The sequence below is a fragment of the Neodiprion virginianus genome, chromosome 3, assembly GCF_021901495.1.
Source record: "Neodiprion virginianus isolate iyNeoVirg1 chromosome 3, iyNeoVirg1.1, whole genome shotgun sequence".
NCBI classification, from domain to species: Eukaryota; Metazoa; Arthropoda; class Insecta; order Hymenoptera; family Diprionidae; genus Neodiprion; species Neodiprion virginianus.
In genome coordinates, this window is record NC_060879.1 from 33,379,145 (window position 1) to 33,399,933 (window position 20,789).

The 20,789-nt window shown below is 41.1% G+C and overlaps 1 protein-coding gene across 3 annotated transcripts; it reads left to right on the top strand.

Moving 5' to 3' along the window:
• The first annotated feature begins 953 nt into the window (after positions 1-953).
• LOC124300977 (putative metabolite transport protein HI_1104) lies at positions 954-20,328 on the top strand. Of its 3 annotated transcripts, XM_046755533.1 has the most exons (11): positions 1,752-1,936; positions 2,819-2,930; positions 12,755-12,866; positions 13,090-13,213; positions 13,953-14,105; positions 14,759-14,869; positions 16,026-16,188; positions 18,016-18,214; positions 18,363-18,641; positions 18,726-18,923; positions 19,789-20,328. In XM_046755533.1, exons 3-11 carry the CDS (start codon positions 12,761-12,763, stop codon positions 19,968-19,970), a joined length of 1,515 nt encoding a protein of 504 aa, XP_046611489.1. In that variant the 5' UTR covers positions 1,752-1,936; positions 2,819-2,930; positions 12,755-12,760; the 3' UTR covers positions 19,971-20,328. The 3 variants fall into 3 exon arrangements, with proteins under 3 accessions (XP_046611487.1, XP_046611489.1, XP_046611488.1); XM_046755531.1 differs by lacking the exons at positions 1,752-1,936; positions 2,819-2,930 and adding an exon at positions 954-1,043; XM_046755532.1 differs by lacking the exons at positions 1,752-1,936; positions 2,819-2,930 and adding an exon at positions 5,737-5,981.
• The last annotated feature ends 461 nt before the right edge of the window (positions 20,329-20,789 follow it).

Sequence of the window (20,789 nt, forward strand, 5' to 3'; positions counted from 1 at the left end):
TTGTCAAATAGATCAATTTAAAAAACTGCAAGAACCTAAAGGCATCAGAAAATTAGCGCGGCAGTGGTCTCTTCGTCGAGAGTCGTCGATATTGAAGCGACGGAAGAAAAAGCGCCTGGAAAGGTGAATTTTCTACGCAAGGTAACTTTTCGTAATTGGCATTTGGCATGTTTCGACATTTCAAAGTGAACGAAACAAAGCTGCTTGGGAAGTGAAGTTGCGGGTGCCGGACGGGTAACTTTGGAGCAGAATTTTTTCGGCGACAGCTGATTTTGTTAACGGAAAGTTTGAGCCCTCGTGAGCCGCACAACAGTGGCACAAAGTTGCCGATTCGTTAGCGAAGGGTTTGCAGAGTATCCTCTTTCGCTTGGTTGACTCTTGTTTTATTAAGGCCGAGAGATCGGCTCTTTGTGGCTCTACGGCTCGTCGCAGATCGTTATACGTTTAAAAGCGGGCCCAGCGAACTTCGAGTAATGAATAGTAAATATAGGTACGTGTGTTTACTCGCCGCTCTTGGATCTTCCATCCTGTATTCGTTGCACCAACTTTTCGATGATCCTTGACTTCCGTTTTCACGTTGCCATGGAAACAGTACGGAATAGATATGTATATTATACAATAAACAGTCTTTCCGAAAAAATGGTTTGACTTCTTGCGACGCGTGATCGCGTCGTATGCGTGACAGCGTCGGTGATGTGAGTTTCTCAAAAGTCTGTTGCGAAATCGTAAAAAAGAGTCTCTGGAGGGAGAAAGATAAACGATAGCATTAAAGAGGCAATGAGCGTAGTCAATTTCACGGAGTGAATTCTCAGCTTTTAACATTTTATCGAGGGTAAAGTGATGAACAATCTATTCTTGCCATCAATGTGCTTGGCCTCAAATATCATTTGCCAAATGATGAGTGATGGAAATTGTTTTACAGTCGAAATAAAATTGCAGGTGGTGACTGGCAGCCATGTTGATTCCGTCGAAGTTTTCGCCAAACCTGACCTCGTATGGGATGCGTCAAGTTACCAGGACGAATGATCATTTCGGAACCAAAGGTAAGAAAGATTCTATCGTGGTTTAATCCAAGGGTACTATTTATAAATTTATCGCCAGCTCTGCAGACGTGAAAGACTTTTTCAAGCTTATAATGAAATATCAACGGATTATTACTCGTATTGTATAAGAAACTGCGCCCGCATGACGATAATAATGGACTTTATACGAGCGCTGAGTTATTTCGGTAAGCATATTGTCGCGGGAGTTTATTGAAAAAATGTTAACCAAGAGTTGTAGGATTAATGTTGTTTCGGTGTCGCGGTACGGAGTTGGCTAGAGCATTTCCCAACAATTGAATTACCGTCAAAGTCAAACGAGCACGGTGGAGATTAAATCACGTAATCCAATCTCACCCCCGGAGCTTAGCACTGCGATTAAACCTAACCTAAGAACGTTTATCCGAACCCGTTTCGAATTCATCATATATCTGATTTGCGTGCCTCGATGCGCATTCGCGCGTGTCGTTGAAAAGGCATTTTTAATATCAAAGGAAACTCATTCCCGGCCGTCAGCGTGATTCGGAACCGCATGCCTTCGCTCTGCAGGACTTTGGCAAAGAATCTTTCGTAAATAATTGATCCTTACCTTTGAATTTATATAACGTGAATACGTCTCATACTTTTCCATGGTCCGATGGTGCGGTCGTTTGATTGCGGAAATTGTTCAGCCCCGACAATAAATTGACCACATTATATCTACAATAGGAACGCAGCTTGAAGATTTTTGCCATGAAGTTTGATTTGCATTGCAGTTGATGAAAATTTCTGGAGGATAATGGAACGAGTATTACACGAGATCCTTGACTGGTGATTACCTGTAATGCAGATTGGGACTCTGACAATAATTGGGGTTCAGATGACGTGCAGCTATAGTTTCGCTGACAGTATAATCGGTAAAGAAAATATAGTCCTTTGAATATGTTATCCGAGTCATCTTCCCACATCGAAATTATTGCAGCAAGTTGCGCGTCTTCCGCAAGTCGTGTGTCTTGAGCAGAAATTTCTCAACACCTATACATACGTATATGTATACATATTGTTTACTCTAGGACCGTTTGTCTACTATCACTTTGGAGTCCTTCGCGTTTGACATCTTTACTACGTATTTTGTATACGCACGTGACATAATTAGAGGTGGAATATAGGATGTAGGTGGCAGCATGAATGTCAATTTCAAATTATTTACCAAATCGATTTAACCTTCGTCTGAAACTCCGTTATACCGATCAGATTTCCATCGACTATCGCTCCTAAGCGAGAATACAATCGAGGCCAGGCAGACTACAGGCTGCTGTGGCGGATTAAGCATTCCTACTCATGCGCATTAAAGCTCGCCTCGGCAGCTTGCACTACGTAACACGCTGTCTCTTAGCAAAGGGGTTAGTTCGCTGGACCGTGAAGAGATATATTTCGTACCAAATTTACGTCACTGACCAGAGTCAACAGCTTGCTGAATATCTACACACGTTAATTCATTCCTTCACAGCCCATTAGTGTCATATGCCCCAGAAGAATTTGCACACTTGTTATACTGCGAATCGCTGTTCACAAATTTCCCATAACAATGTTATCAAAATTTCAAATGCGGAATCCTACAGCGAGTGAATCGATATAGACTTGATACGCAGTAGTCGCAAGATTTACAAGCATAATAAAACTGGCACAGTGCTTTTGACATCCTTTAGTAAGGATATAGTCATATATACCGATCTGGATAAGGCGAAGTCCTGCACCTGTGTTTTAGAATTACTTATGTTATTTTTTGATTATTTTAGAAAATTTGACGCTGTAAAATCCTGAAGACGAGAATTTACCTTTCATCGATGTGCTTCGTTCGTGGATTCAAGCTTAGTGACATTTTTATCGAAGCCATCGCCGAATAGTCAGGTAAAGTGGAACAAAATTTAAATTATATTTTCAAGCCGAAGCACTCATCGGGGTTATCATTCACAACGATGATGATGTGAAATCAATGCCATCATCTGGCAAGCATTCCACGCAGTCTAGGAACTGCGTAACAGCATATTATACCTACGAATACCTAAGAGTCTGGCTTCTTTGCACAAAAGTATTTCATCGATATCGCCACTTGAGCGTATGCGTACATATCACGTGTAATACCTTCGGATGACCCAATTTAAACCTGATCTGCCACTAACTTGTTCATGCGTATGAATTGCACGGCTTATGGAGATTAGGATTTACACAAATCTTTAAATACTCTAACACCGATTGATGTGGGTCATTAAGTTTGCCAAAGCTGACGCAATAGTTATGAAATTTTTTACCGTGAATCAGTTACTTGGGTAATGAAATTTACGTAATACTACCGACTACTTTTGAATCAATAGAATTACGAAAAATTTGAACGATTTAAATAATTTGAGAGTATTCATTTGTATTCTGCGTATTTTCTTTCTTTTCTTTCATCCTCAGTGAAAGTACAATATGTATAATTCGAAATTGTTTCAACGGAAAAAAGCTCATGCTAAATTTATTTCTCATCAACACTTTTCATAGAATCACTATGGAAGGTTTGCATCTAAGAAATTGTTATTTTTTTTACTACCTTACGTAGGTAAATTCTGTAAAAATATAGAGGAAGGTCATTTTTCTTTCGTCGTGATGAAGAAATCTTGCGGTTACACGGCATTTCTTGTCCATAAAATCACTATTTGTTCGATGAGCGTTCTTAATGTTAAGCTTCGTTATCGAGCCGTGCAAAAATTGGAGTAACGTTATTTTGAATGAGCATCCAACCAACAATTAATATACGGACTGGCTGAAACTTGAATTTCCAAGAACATACCTAGGGAATTTGAATCCTTCGCTTACTTCAGGGTTGTAATGCATATTTTATCGTAATGAATTATAACTTGTTTCTGTAGAGAGAGGTACAGAACCAGAGTTGGAGAAGTGCGAAAGTTAGTGGCATACATCAGTTATTACGTTTATATAATTAATGAAGAGAAGAATTTAACAGCCGAAATTAGATACACGTGATTCCGAGTGGCAGCTGGTAATTATATAATAATACCAAAGTTTACTTTTTTTCTTTTTTTTTTTTTTTTTTAATTTCTCATTGTGAAAGTGATTTCTGTGCAACCATAAAATTTGAGGAGAAAGCATACTTACGGAGCACTAACGATATTTCAAGATTTTTTATTTAGCCAAACGCAGTGAATTTCTATTCCGACGAGTAAATTGATTGGCTAATAACAATGACTATCATTTTAACGTTCAATTCGAGTTGGAATTTAATGAGTGTCAGTAGCGTGTCTGGTGTAAACTTTACAAAATCTTAGTACATAGTACGAACGTCTGGAAAGTTAAGAGGAGCGGTTTTAATGACGAGTGAAAAGAAGCATCTTCATCTGGGTGAAAAAAAAAGAACCTTAGACCTTATATTACCGAACAAACATTGTTATTCTTTGCGAGATTTTTGTAGTACTCTTTGCTGATTGAGTAGAAAAAGCGTTGGGTATCAGCACGCCAAGGGATTCAAATCTCTGATCTAGAATATAGAAACGTCGGTACCGGCGAGGTTTGAAAGCGTGGAAAATAATCTGGAACCGGCGGACTCTCTTGAGAAAAAGACAGCTATTCCCTGCCGCGGGATCGGAGTTCACGACGCCGCAGAAAAAGACTTTTCGACCCCGGGTTCAACATACGGACGACCTCGAATTAACAGACTTGGCGTTTCGCCGCACGCATCGAATCATACGCAAGCCCTCACAGCCGCCGTGAGAGAGGTTCGTTCGACCGTGAAGTATGAAACGAAATGGTTTAACGGCTCCTCTTCTGCAACCGACGGCAATGCGTTCCAGGTCTGTACACACGGCCAATATCAGCAACGATCAATGAAAAAGACGATGTATGCCTTTTTTACAAGCTTACCAACGATGGCACAGAAAGATTACGGGGACCGGTTTATCGGTTAAACTAGACTTGTACCGAAAACACGAAATTATTTCAAGATGAGCGTGATTTTGTCAACTGATAAAACGAGTTTTAGCCACGCGAATGCAGATTGTATCGTTACGAAACTGATTTGCGATTATTGGTAATCGGTAATTGGTGACCTTAGCACAGAAATGCGTGAGTAAAAATATTTCACGTCAACGTTAAGCCTACTTTTTGTAGCCTTTGACCTTATTCTTATCGTCTGACAATTGCTGATCACCTTCGCCGTGATAACTTGAATCACCAGCTCACTCGATGTTGTACCATCTCTACAGTTTCGTTACGTTGTTCAATAATTTGAAAGCGGTAATCGAAGACGCGAGAAAGGAATGCGCGATGGTTGTAAAGTGTAATCTTACGGCCGTTTATTACCCGCTTATACAGCGGGTTCGTAATCGTGTATGGGACTTGGCTCCCAGTCCAGGAACGATCGTCGGTCAATTAGCCGAGAAAACCTTGGGGGTCGTGACTCGGTGGTCCAGCGTGGGGGCGGATAGGACGTGACCTTGAGAACGGAGGACCGTAAGAGAGCCGGCAATGCGGAGATCGAGAGTAGGTGGTGTCAGCTCTGGGTCCATCGTCCCCACCACGATCAAACACGAGACAAGACACGTTCCCGGGACTTTAATTAAGGCTCGAGCACCATACGGCGAGCCCCCTTCTTTTTCCCAGTGAAGGACTTGCTTCGAAATTTGTTATAAGTAGAGGCTGCCACTCGGTAGATCCCATTTAATTTCGCACCCCCGATCTCGGAGGGGCCTTTTCAACATTGTCCATCTGCAACCGCGCCTCTGCAGTATCGGATTCAGTAGTGATTGTGTGCTCGGGAAATGTGCCTTGTAACGATTTTGGGTTGATTGTTGTTTTTTTTTTTTTTTTATTCTCACTCCTTTGCCGGGTTAAGAATAAGTTGTTTATCGGTTATCGACAATTTCGACACAGTTGCGGTTCGCACGGATCGTGCAACATATATCTGTAAGTACAATTCAGCTGTAGTGTTCGCATGCGTTGATATAAGATTGAAAAAGTAGTTCGATATTTCAATGGAACTGGTGAACGTGTTTATTTGTATACGTACGGTCGTTACAGTTCTACACACCATACGCGTGATTACATAGTCGGATAAACGGTTGTTTTTTATCACGTGAATTCTCACACGATTTTCTGCGGTAAACCTCATGATCATCGGATCGATTCCTAATAAAACGATCGAAGGTATAAATAGCGACACTTCTAGCGAAGTTGTCCAACATTTTTTTGTTCCCCTCTTCCATCGTAACAAAAACAAATTCGCATAAAACGTTCGGACGTGAAGATATTACCGTAGCATGTATATCGTAAAGGTGAATAACACCGGTATGTCGGTGGGAATCGACACATGCCGACGAGACTTGCAGGTTAATAATAGATTCATTCAAGATTCGCTGTCAGGACTTGTTTCGTACATATATTTTCACTTTTGGTAGTTAATAAATAATCGCGAATGAATATTCATGAGTGCCAAAAGCTCGGATCGGTGCACCTTTATTTCAGACTCGAATATATACATATATATATATATATATATTTACACAATATTTTATACTTGTATACTTGCGTCTAATTCTGATCCAAATTCGTCATAAAAAAATTCTTGCTTTGGTAACAATGATTTCACATAGTAAAGCTTCGAAAATTACTTTATTACTCTGCCAATTTTGTTTTACATATATTATACATATTTGACCGACGTTCGAAAGTCCATCTTGAGACAAAACTTGACTGGAGCAAAGAAATCGGTACGGAAGCCATCTGCACCAAAGAAACAAAGGATATAAAGGATATAATAATAAGATGGAATGAGAATAAACGCAAATGGCATTTGATATATCGGAGTATATAGGCTAGGCCAGCGTGGGTGTGGTCTGGCTTTTACTCGATCCGTGTGCTATAGCTGGTATGGCCTATTTGTGCAGTGGCTGTGTCAGAAGCAATGTAAATGCTGCACGCAGAAAACCAGGATGTCAATTTTTTTTCTTCATCCATTTTTTTCCAATCCGACCGATTATTTTTTGCTCGTCGCGTCCACTTCGTTACGCCTATGCGTGTTATAAATGAATGTTCGGCTGATACACGACCAATGTCACGTTGCTGGCTATGTGGACTTTTTCTCGGTTCACGCACCTTCCCAAATATGCCAAAATCCCGGCCTCTCCTTCTCTTATAACTCATCCGCAAAACGCCCTGATATGGTCATCGTTAAATCCCATAATAACAATGGTACAATGGGAAAACTGTCTCGGGTATATGACTCTGGCACACTTGAGAGTTCGATCGATCTTTCGGGCAGATTGTATGTACACCAGAATTATTGTTATCGTTATTTATGATTGTCCACCGATGTTATCCCGCAAGTGCATAAATCAGATCTTTGATCTTCGATAGCCGCGTTCTCTTATGTAGATTTTATGGTACGAGTACGTCAAAAAGCTCGGTTTTGCTTCTTCTCAGCGCAAGAAACGGCCTATCCAAATAACGAGAAAAATCACTCGAGAGGGTGAGTATACTCGTGAGGCTTGTCCAACGTATAGAAATAAGTTCGGTCATCTTCGAGTGCTTTCGAAAATAAAATAAAAGTTAAATTAAATTCATCTCAGAAAAGAATATATCACGACACGTATGTTGTGCTGTTCTGTTGCAGTAAAGTTTTCCCAAAAACTGGTACCACATTTGCCGAGTTATTCCGATGTGAAATCTTATCTAACCACATATTTCTTTATAGTCGAGTTGTTTCACGTAGGTATACGATTGTTTACAAGGTCGTGATATTTTTTGAAAAGACAATTTCTTTTATCACCTCCAATACTATGTGAGAAAAATTTGCTCAAGATATTGCGTGTGTTGTTTTTTTTTTTCTTTTTTTCCTCTTTCTTTTTTACTAAGAACAAAACGCTTTCTCGATACGTAGATGAAAAACCCTGTAAAATTATGTCTAGGTCATTTTCAGAGCTTGCCGGCACCGTCAAATGATATATGAGAGTACGTAATGCCTCGGGACAAAAATATGCACACCGCGAATGTGTGAATAACTCGAGATTTATTTTAGTTACGGATGGATAAATTTTGTCGTAACGCGCGCAAGGGAAGACTAATCATTCTTCGGTGTTGAAACGGATGAGACTTCGTGGAATCCGATAAAAGATACCGTCTAGTCTGTACGTACCGTCTACGAATCAACATTTGAAAAATTTCAGAACGATTCTCAAAGATCGAACTTAACAATTCCTTGGATATGAATTTTTCCAGGTGAATTAGCCTGAAATTACGGGATTCGTTGTCATTTGATGTCTTATAATCGAATGTGCGCGAACGTATGCAAATCTTGTCGATTTCTTTGGAAATTCAAATATACAGTAGTGGCCTCCAAATGTGATTCGGTTGAAACAGCGGCGTTTTTACCGCTTCTTTTTTTCACAGGTCAAAAGAAACCTGCTGACAAGTAGGCTGGCGGACTAATTAATCTTTATTAAGTACGGACCACCCACTTGGGCATATCCACTAAAATGAAATTAGAACGTCAAAACAATATTGTACCCAAACATTCGAGAAGTCAATTACGCTTATTCACTCTCACTGAAGCGTTCGAATCTCAGATGTGGCAAGAACGAGACTTTACATAAATAGCAAAGGATCTTGCACTGCACGCGTAGAAGATTACTGAATCCACCAGCAATCGTATAACGTGAAAACTTCTACTGCTGTTCTGGTCGGATAAATATGTCCGGCCGGTACTTCAGCAAACTCAAGGATATCTGCTAGGCATACAGATCGGTGTTACTACATTATTTAACAGATTTTAATGACCAGCAATTTATTCATAGACATTTTTAAATAATAAATAGTATACGATATAACACGCCACTGCAATTTCTCCGATGACATAAAAATACTCGGGTAATTGTTAACGGCACGCGCATCTTTCTACTTTGCTTATTTGCTTTCTTCTTCATTTTTTATTTAATTTTAATTTTAATTTTTTTACCGACTCAATTTGTCAGCTCACGTATTTCTGAGTATAAGGTATAAAGGAAGATCACCTTGGTGCCTTTTATTTTACCGAGTAACTGCAGCCGCTTCCTTTATCAGGAATCACGTCGCTTCGGGACTTATATTCCAGGTTCTACGTATGTACAAGGTGTAGTGACGTTATAAATTGGTCTCATTAGTGCACGTTATTTCGAGAAGCAATGCGGTTGTGATTCAATCCGTGGTATAGATGATGCATGCGAAAGGCACAATAACTGCGGGATACCAACATGTGCGTGTAAAAAATCGAAGGCTGCCAAGGTGATAAAGCCGATCGGTCTCGGGTGGCGGGAAGGTGCCGCCTGCATATCGAGAGAAAATTATACAATTCTAATCAACGCGGTTTATTATACACGCTCTATATTTGCGAAGGAATGCGTCGTATATCTTGTATCGCTATAGCGGCAGGGTCTTCAAGGTATCGGATAAACACCTGTTAACAACTTCCGACACACAATTAGATCTTATATGAACTTCTTGGGGGGCGATTTAACAATTTCCGGTATGCACAATCTGCGTCAACGGAAAAGCGTGTTTTTCGTCCCATTTTGAACGAGGCCAACGACACCCGCGGTGAAGCTAAAAAAGCTCCTTATCTCGGCCTTGCAGCGAGCGATATCTTGTGCAGATTCCGGGAAGTGGTTCGTGTCTCCAATTTTTTAAACATTGTGTGCATAATACACGCAAAACGCGTACCTCTCACAGTTGTGAAACATGTCCTTAGTCCGATTTGAATAAAGATTTTACATGCACGCATATGCATAGAACGGGAATGACGAAGGGTGAAAATCAACGAGGATACATGTCAGGAGGAAATAGCAACGCAAAGAGAACGGCCTATCGTACCGATAAATAAAACCAGGCGAAGTCTTTGTTTGAACAGATTCCCGCTAAGTGTTAGCGGGCAACCGTTTCGGCTATTAAATTATAGTTACTTGCTTTATATTTCTCAAGTGATACGGCAACTCGTGTTTGTGCATTGGTTACGGGTACCTACACCTGCTACTCGCATTGTCGCTTTTTACATTAATTTTTTCACTGTCAAGTTCACGTCTGCTGCTGCTGCTGTTGCAGTGAGTTGCCGATTTGTATCTTTGTCTTTTTTTTGCCGACTTGGCCTCGTCCGGGATCGACGCCCGTTGTTGAAGGAACGAATCAACCATGAAATCGTGCACGCACGGATACAACAGTACAATATTTTACAGTCACGGTTCCATGCAGTGGCCAGCTCAGCCATGTAAAGCTCAATTTTGTTTCATTTTTTCGCAGACGTATAAACATCTTACGGGACAAATTATATTTCGAAAAAAATCGGTATCGCATCAATTAATTGGTGGGAAGTTTGCAGCCGCAGTTTTCAGTATTCCTCCGAATCGTTCATAATATTATCAACATTTGTTGCGTAAAATTTGATGAGAGCATCACCGGAAGAATGTACGTCCAGCCAAGGTGTTGAACGTGCGGTATAATCGGGTTTGGAGTTCTAGGTGCGTCAGAAGGTATAATTCGTTAATTATTTCGGAGGTCACGCGGCGTCGAAGCGATCATATCTGTGTGAAAATTTATTACAGTAAAAGTTGGACAGAATCTTTTCTGTGCCGGTAACTCGAGGTAGGCGTTAAAAATGAATGAGATTCGAGAAATTAACACTGAAACTGACCGTCGCACGCGTAATATTTACACACACATTTGTGATTATTCGATGCAATCTTAGGACCCGTGATTACAACAACCGACAAGGTTGAACGGGCGATAAAAAAAAAGAAATACATATATTTGAAGAAGAAGAAGAGGAACGTGTGATCTAACGTCAAGAAGACGACACGCACCTGGTTATGGCTCGGCAAACCAGTCTGCAAATAGGTCAAGTCCGTCCCTCTTCTGCAGTGATGCGGACCACACTGTCCCTTTCGTTTCCATCACTGCGTGGCGTCTTCTGCAAACGTAGGTTGATCACGCAACTGCTGCTAGACGATCTACGCCTGTGTGTATTTCGCAATCTCTTTCTCCAAGCAGACAATGCGCAAGACTACGTATGAATTTTAGGCACTTGCCTCAACGCTTTCGCGGAGGCATAAGGTGAGGTAATTGTCGATGATACGCGGCTGGTGTTATTAATTATAATTGTCATTACCATATGCTGTCATTATAATCGTTGATATCACACACATACACACACACGTTCAGTTCCGCCTGAGCGCTTTGGGCTCAAGGTGGGCGACCCTAGTCGTCAATCTGAACGCCAACTCTGGAGCTGGGATTGCGATTCGTGTTGTTGATATACAGCTGGTAATGCGGGTAATGAAGTTGGTCTCGTAATCAGATCCTGTTTTGCCATATAATCCAGTTGGGAATTCGCAGTGATTTATTATACCGCTCTAAAAAGATTGATCAAATCTTTCCTTCCCTGTCGACTGGGCTGCCCTTTGATTTCCGCCATTCCCCGGATCTCATTTTGCAGGTGTTATTATTACACGTTTGCGCGGTGCAAAGAACTCTTAACAACCAGCCACGTAAAGCTGCAAAGAGCCATGTTAATTGTGTGTTTTGCCCGAAAAGTAGTTGGGTTAAGCCATACAAGGAGAAAGTAAACGTAACGTTTTATGGAGAAAGAATTCGCATGGTTTTCGCCGTAAGTGAAATCAGACCAACCACTAGATTCCCGCTGTTTGACTTGCGAATGTTGCCTGCAGTTCCGTCTCAATTCTCACCAGTTTCCAAGTAATGCTCTACGTATTATCACGTTATACTTGACTCGAAATGTTATATATGTACCAGAAACACGGTAGCGTCACGTTTGTTCGCTAATGATCAAATCAACGGAAATGCGCAGATTATCCAATGCATTCAACATTATGCAAATTCGTAAGTCCTTGAGGAATCGATGTGTAATTCATGTGATCAGATAGACGAATCTTGATGTCCACTCGTTGCACGGATCGAGGGAGGCACGGCACACGATCCGGCATTCCCGTGTTCCTTATTACTGGATGTTTTAAACGACTGCTGCAGTGTATAATTATGTACAATAAATTACCTTCCTCGTTTGTGAGTCAAATCGGTATACAATTTACTAATTTTACGCCTCTCCGACTGCAGCGTTGCTTCGGAGCTGCTGTTGGTTGTAAAGTAAACAGAAATACGGAAGGAATCTGGTCAATCATCCGTGAATAGCTGCAGAGCCACCCTTGCCCGGTTTATTTCTCTACTCTCTCAAACTGATGACACACGGATAAACACAAGCGATAAAAGGTCGTTTCTCAAGTACCATGAGTCTGCTGTTATGCTGCCTCTTATCGCAAGGGCTCCTCCAATTTCCGGATCCATACATCATTCCTCGGGCCACAAAATGTACACCGCGATGACGACACGATTGATCCGATCGAATAACCGGTTCTATACGAACCAAGAATTCGCGATCGTTTAAACGAGCCGTTGCAAAGCAGGAAGAAAGAACCAGTGTATATATACATATATATTCAAGGTCCCTCTCTCGATCCTGCCAAGGTGTGCCGAGACCTTGGCAAGGATAGGTTGAACGTGAATACATTCGAGCATTAATTTGGTGTACGCTGACCGCGTTAACCCTCATAGATTTGAAGACGCTGAAATAAGCCGCGAAGATGAGTTCCAATGTTTCGGATTCACGGATAATTAATTTGTATGTCCGTTCTCTGTTTCAGGCCACGATGTTCAGCACCGTTCTCCAGAAATTCAAATTTCTCTACAAACCGTACGCTCTTGCGATAGTCTCACTTGGCTACGTTCTTGGGGAGCTGGGACATTATATGATAGGTAAAAGTTGATGAACTTGTTATACTGGCTGATTTATTCAGAGGTAAGGAGTCGCTGGATGTCTACGGAGGCTTTTTCTTTCAACAGTTTTCATATCATACCCACTACTGTTATCTGCAGGATAACATAACGAGTGCGCCTGCGTGATATGCCTTATTACGTTATAATATACATATACCAGCACTGAAAGCTACTGACCTCGGATTTTTTAAATTCATTTCAGGTGTGACTAGCAAAGCGACTGCGATAGATCTACACTATGGTGACATCTCATGTCAATTAAACTCCACTGAATATTCATTGACCGATTTACCCGTTCAATGTGAATCAGCGAACAATACTGAATAGTAAGTGCTGTACATGCATATATATGTATACGTATTACGTTTGTATTATTTTTCCAAGTGCTCCGTTCCCACCAAAAAATGTATACGTATCATTTCTATTTATAAAATTAAAATCCAGGAAGCGGATGAGTTTACTTGCCGCCGGGAGGCACTAATTTAAAGGTGGGCTCCGAAGTAGTTCACGTATAGTGAAACGTATAAACATACCTATGCGTAGTTGAAAACTCGAAGCGGACAGTGGATCGTAATTGGACTTCTTTCTTGAGCCGGTGGAGTGTGACAATTCTAAGATAGCGAGAGTCGCAACAGGCGGAGAACAACTATTAACTAAGTGTTATGCAAGCTACTAGTACTCAGTTTTCTCGTCACTATCAATGACTATTATACGGCGTTTTTTCACTTGCTCGGCACGGCTCACTAATTACATGATAGAATTGAAGAATTAGCCGGTTCAAGGATTGTGAGAACGGTGTGCGTATCAACTCAAGAATTATTCAACCAAGCAGTTCACGTGTTCTTCAATTACCGTTAATTATTATATCATTATTTATTCAAGCTCACAATGTAGCGTCGTGTTCAATTATCTACCAGCAAATTTCCATAAATTATATGTAGAATAACACGAACTTCAACCGAAGCGATTTCAAAGCAATAACAATCAAAAACCCGTCTCCTCCAACCCTACACGTTATGTCGGTGGTACAATTAATCCGAAACGATGATCATTTGCTTTACACAGCTGCCTGTCACTCGATCTGAATGGCACCAATTACTGCGAGTGGAATTACAATGGATTGGGTTTGGATTACCAAATATTGGCTGGACCAAGCTTCATCGCTGTATTCACCGTTGTCGGTGTAATTCTGGGGGTAGCGGCCGACAGATTCAACAGGTAATTACGAGGACAATAGAATTATTCTTACAAAAGAATCCTTCCCCACAGGAAATCCGATCAATTCTTATCGACAATAATAATTTAAATTGAAGGTGTGTAGAGTTGATATTAAAATATTTACTTTCCGATAAAAGCATTTGGAAACGAGTCCACTTAAGATACGTTAAGTGATTGCACGATAAGTATAGCAACGATTCGAAAGTGCTTCGCAATACGAACAATCTTTTTTATTAAAACTCGACTTAGTTCACGTAATGTTTTTCTACGAGTATTATTAAAAGAAATCCGCAGTAGTCAAATTCATTGTCCGAATGTGTGTTTGTCGTCTGTCTTAGCGTAACGAACTTTTATCACTGCGCGCCTGAAACTCGGCAACCAAAGCGCGTTTCGGACAGTCGGTTGCAGTGTATAAGGCTCTTTGATTAATTTCTGTTTTATACAAAGTAAAAATAATTCTGCACGCTTAAGAAGTGTGCTAGGAAGTGTGATAATGAACATTTGTTGAATGCGATGGGATATTTTTATTTATTAAGATCTAAGAGGAAACTTCTGTAGTTTATATTATTTTATACGAGAACTTTTCAAAGGACTACATGCTACTTACGAACTTGTTTGAAACATTCGTAATCTAAGGAACATTTATTTTTCAGAATCAAGATGTTAGCCATATGTACGTTGATATTCAGCGTAGCGATCATCTTGATGGGAGCAGTCAAAGAGTATTGGCAGCTAGTACTTCTGCGAATGGTTCTCGCCGCAGGGTAAGCATGACCCTTGATACTTATAACAACTTAAAGGTGTTTATCTTGTTACAAAGATAGTCTGACCGACAACCTTGGTCGGATCGAATGTCCCACACAATGAAATATTTCTGTTCCGGCGAAAGAGATTGCTTCTTATTATCAGCCGCGATATCATTGACGAGAAGTTGACAATCGAAAGCCAGTTTAAAAAAAAGCGAGCAAATGAAAGGTGTGAAGTCGGTATGAGCATTACAACGAACGGAATTAATGAAACGTAATATATTTGGACGGAATTTATACCCATTGAAGTTGAGTTTTGTCACTCTCAATTCACTGCACAAATCATTGAATTGTTTTTTTCTTTACGAAGATAAGTCGGATCCAGTTGTACGTACAACGTCTGAAATTGACTATGAGTCACCGTCAGAGTATAACTAGAATTTATCGAGATTTGGATTCTCCAATAATTCGAAGTACTATTACAGTGCGAACGCAAAACATCGTCCCTTATTGAATGCCAGGGGAAAATTGCAGAAAATTATGGGTGAAAATAAAACCAGTGCTCGGCATCAATATGCACCCAAACAGATAACATTAGATAGTTCGAGAAAAGAATATTAAACATTCACCAAACGGAATACACGTGAAAATTATTAATATGAAAAAAGTACCCGCTGATTACTACTGATTGTGAGTTTGCTCGAGGGCTCTGTACACCTTGAGCAGAAGAACTTGAAAGATGACGAAATTTCTGAGGGCTTAGAGAATCTTTTTTTATCGCAAATTCTTTGTACAATAGCTTATCAGTATTTCGCAGTAAATAATTAGCTCAGAGATTGCAGCTAAGCTTGGGATCCAACGTCTTGAAGACGCGTAATTACACCGATTATAGCAGATTTAAAAGAGGGTAAACTTACGTAAGAAAGTGCCGTTATTAAAAAATTCGTTTAAGATATTCTACGTGCAATTCCTTCAAAGTCGTTCTTCGTTAATCCGTATCCATTATAGTATATGAACTTCGAGTACAGACAAGTGCAGCTAATTTGTGAAAAACGAACGAATACACCGTCGTAAAATAAGAAATAGAACGAACCGACAGGATTGTATAAATTTTTAAACCTGATTATCGCTGTTGTGGTTATCGTACAGATCTTAATTCGCTTAAATTTTGCAGAGAGGCCGCATGCAACCCAATGGCAACCGGATTACTATCGGATTGGTTCGACGAAGACCAGCGTGGTCTGGTTATGTCGGTCTTCAATTGGGGAATCTACGGAGGTTACGGAATTGCCTTTCCCATTGGTCGATATGTGCCTGAAATGAATGCCTGGGACTTGGTGAGCCTTTCTCCCCCTTTCCTTTCGCCAGCAGAGCACCGCTTTTATTATGTTTTTTCTCCATGATACCGCAACCTTGTCCTCCCTGATTCCCTGCCAGCCCTTGTCCCTGACACTTGTCTCCCGGAAACGAAGCTCGTCCGAGGATTTCCTGGATTACAAGACAAGTAATTTGTACGCTGGGCTAATACGCGTAGGGTGAAAACATCCCTGACCAAATACCGCCCAAGGTCTGACAAGCACAGCTTAATACTTATAACTGGGCGAGGACGATATAGCTATACGCGACTTAAATCACAGGTGAAGGATTCCTCAGCAAGGAAAAAGCAGCTGACGTTTATTTGTTGCTGCGGGATGTGAGTGTATTTCAGAATATCTGTCAAAGGGCTTGTATCCGTCAGTCTGAGGCTTGGCTTTTGGAGAGTCGTCTTTGTTTGAATTTGCGTTCAATTTGTTGCAGACCAAAGATGTCAGGGATTGAACGGCTTTGCTTTAAAATCACTTTATGCCAAATGGTGTTTACTTTAAAGCTGCGGTGCTCTTCTTTTTCCACGTAATGTCCATTTACTTCGGCTATAAATTTAGAACATTAGCTTTTTTCTTTTTTTCGCTCTCGATCGAAGTTGTTTTTACAAGCAAACAAACTTTGCTTCCCAAATTATGTCGGTTTCAAACTAAGCCGGACATCGTCGTTTTCGGACTAAATCAATTTCTTTCAACAATACTCTGTAGATATTTTAATCGAGCGTAATACGTCGACCGTTGTCTGCGCTGATTCACCATTTATCATCATACACCCGTATGTGTCTAGAGGACGAAAAAATTACGGATATTCAGTCTGGCTCAGGCACAAGAAAATTGACGCTCAGCCAAACTTCGATTCAAATAAAATAATATCACGACATCTGCGATACGCTGGCTGAAAATCAACAGATCTCAGCTTATTTCGTCGATCTATTGCACGTAATCTATTTCAATTTACGACTTAATATTCCCTCGAATATTGCCACCTCAAATCACTCAAATTCACACCACAAAATAGCCTGGCGCGAGCTGAAACCAGAACGCTGGGTACTAAACGCCGTTTCTAATACCTACACCTTGTTTTGAAATGGGCGAAAAAAATATGTCGAGTAAAAATTTTATTTGGGAGGTAAGCAAACAGCTGGATTAATTTTACGACTTTTTCAATGTCATCTTACAGATTCTCCAATTTATTTGAGCAGATTTTTGCTCCTTATTTCTTCTTCAGTTTTTTATTTAATACAGTCACATTGTGCACTGATCAGCGTTGGTCTTTTCAACAAAGTTGAAAAATCGCCGCAAGTTACTTTTTCGTTAAAATTGCGGTGGTAATAAAACGAGTAAAAACGTGGATAAAGGGGCGAAAAATGTACTCATCGAATTCTTCTATACCAAAATGATTTACAAGGCGAATATCGGTGGTATTTTTACTGTGAAAATAATCACTAGAACAGGATCCAACTGCAGTTATAGTCAGAGAGGGGAAAATTTTTCACAGCCGAAATGATAAACAAAGAAAACTTCTGTCACTGAATATAGTAAGCGTACTATTTTCGTACGAATAGCCACCCGCGTCATACTTACGTGCGTTACATTCGCGGCGTTGTCTCGTACACTCGAAATTTTTGAATTGCTGGCGTCGTTACGCGACACGTACAACGGAATGTCCTCGGAGTCCGATTCTGTGGTTACACGTTAACCAGACAGATTATCAGTTGAGACGGTGTTCTTTCTTCCCGCTAACGCAAGCGAACCGGCTTGATAATCATGCAACTACGACCCAATTCTTCACAATTTGTTTAGGGTTGGCGAGTGTGCTACTACGGGGCCGGTATCGTCGGAGTGATAATAGCCATTCTGACGGGATTCACCCTCAAGGAGCCGGAGCGAACGGCGATCGGAGAGGAGAGCGCAGCGTCAGGAAAGAAAGTGTCTTTATGGAAGGTCATTCTGCAGCCGAGAATCGTTCTCCTGTGTCTAGCCGCGAGTATACGGCACTGCGGTAAATAATATCGCATTTCAAAACCAACGACCCTGAGACTATTGCCAGTCAAGTTATTCATTCGATGTTTACTCCCGCCGTCACCCGAACCAATTTCTGCACTGTAGAACGTGATTTCCCAAAACCAAACACCGTGTTCGAATTTCAGGTGGCATGTGCTTCGCCTACAATTGTGACCTGTACTACAGGGACTACTTCCCGGACTACGATCTTGGCTGGTGGTTGTTCGCCGTGACGATCGTTGTTGGAAGTATCGGTGTCGTTGTCGGAGGTGTTGTCAGCGACAAGTTCGTCGCTAAGATGGGAATCAGATCTCGTGTGGCCGTCCTGGCGATCAGTCAACTCGTGGCAACGCCGTTCGCCTTTGGATCGGTGTACTTCGACCCACTGTGGGCTATAATAACCCTTGGAATATCTTACTTCTTCGGTAAGCCCGCGTGACAGTTATGACTCGCTTTATTACCTCGGCTGTTACGCGATGTGTGGCATAAAACTATCATCATTTTTCCAGCCGAGATGTGGTTCGGCATCGTGTTCGCCATCCTCGTCGAGATCGTACCCTTGAGCTTGAGGTCCACCACCGTTGGAATATTCCTCTTCGTAATGAACAACATTGGCGGAAATTTGCCCATACTGGTCGAACCGCTGCGAAAAATGATCGGCTTCCGAGAATCGCTGTACATTTTGTACGCTGGATTTTACGGGATAAGTAAGTGGCAGCTGCCTCGACGAGCCTTTGATAATTACATACATTACAGTTCTTGTTGCGTCAAGTTGTCGAGAGGGTACGAGACGGGTAGCTTGTTAAGTTTACGCTCTGAAAGCAAGACACGGTACATGACCGAGTAGAATTCATTGGGATAAAACCAACGCAACGTGTTCAGCTTCACGCCTCGCTTTGTATGCACCTTGAACCACATTTCTCGAATTTTTTCACCACGTTGAGAGTTCGTTTATTTGAATGAGACCGGAATAGAATTGACTGCTCGAGTATGAGTAACTAAAGCGCAACGGGGAATTTCGTGCAGCAGAAATATTATGTTCACAATAATGAATAATCCTCGAGTGAGTCAGAATCGTTTGATTATAAAATAGACGTATATCAAAGTTACTGTCAAAACGAACCACACCTCTGCGTGTACTTATAGCGATCCTTTCACTTGGTCACGGAGAGCTGGGAACTGTAATTTGAAAAGCGCCAAAGTTTGAGCCAAGTATTATCCAGCATTCTGACAAGCGAAAGGTGACGTGTCATTCACTTGAGAAAGAGAGCAGAAACGAGTGCTAGACAATTAACATTCCATCTATGACAGTATTTCTTATCTCGCAAGTAAAATCCCTTGGCAACACGAATGACCTAAATTCTTCGAGTTCATCTAACGCCGAGCTGCTCTGCAGGAATTCAAATAAACCGTAGCATTCGTCGCGTCGAGTGTGATTCTAGAATCAGTTCACCACGTTCGAGTGTCAACCACAGGGCTGCCTGTGCTGCTATCACAGACCCATATTTCATACGAGATGCATACATCCAAATGAAACTGTCTAGAACCTGAAGCAATGTGTTTCAATTACAGGCTCCATTATGTTCCTCTTGACAACGCTTGTGATGGGTGGACCCACTGCTAAGGGAGAAAAAGATATAAGCGAAAACGGCGTCGACAACACCACCTTCACCAACGACGATGGACGTCTCTCGACTTTGGAACTTCCGAGACTTCCGGCCAGGCCTCATAGCCACGAGAACTCTAGATTATAAGTCGGTGCGATAACGAGCTACCGAACTAATGTACAAACTTTAAGGAATAATTGTAGTGGATATCTAGTGTACCCCAAATGCGCGGTTGAGCATGCGACGAGCTGCGCAAGCCGGTGAGATTTAGTATCTGAAGCTGCTTCTGCTTCTTGAAATCGTCAGTATAACGGGATATTTGAGTTTTATTTTTAGCCTAGTTCTTCCCAACGACAGAATTGAATATTTTCAATAGAAGCAAGGTAAAATCAAGATCGGCGATCGTCGATCGCGGCAAGTTCGTTAAAAAAAAAACATAAATTGTATTTATCCAGCACAGGCCAAGGCTCTGTTACTGACAGTCTAGACGAGCATTCGTCAAACCGACGCAAATGGCACTAGATACCAAGGTTTTCTCGCAGGTAGAACACATCCTTTGACATGGACGCTACCACCAGGTTGTTAAAATCTCGTGAATTTGTCCTCGTATTGTTGAATTCCGTTATCGCATCGGCAGATCCGCGCATAGCGGATCAATCACGTTTCTATAGTATAGTAACGCGACGCACGGGATAGAGGTATTAGTTCTTTCTATAGTCTTTCTACATGTTACACTCTAAAATGTTAGACTCGCAGAGCCTATTAGTTTTTGTGATAATTGAAGCCCACTGTGACTGACCTGTACATATATAATACGTGTTATTTCAAATTTATTATACTATATATTATTGAAAGCTTAGATTATACGTTAAGTTAGGTTTCTGTATGACAATAAATTGTAAATTATACGTATCTTCACTGCGTATAGTCCGATTTTAGAAGTTGGGCAAATCTTTTGTTTACCTA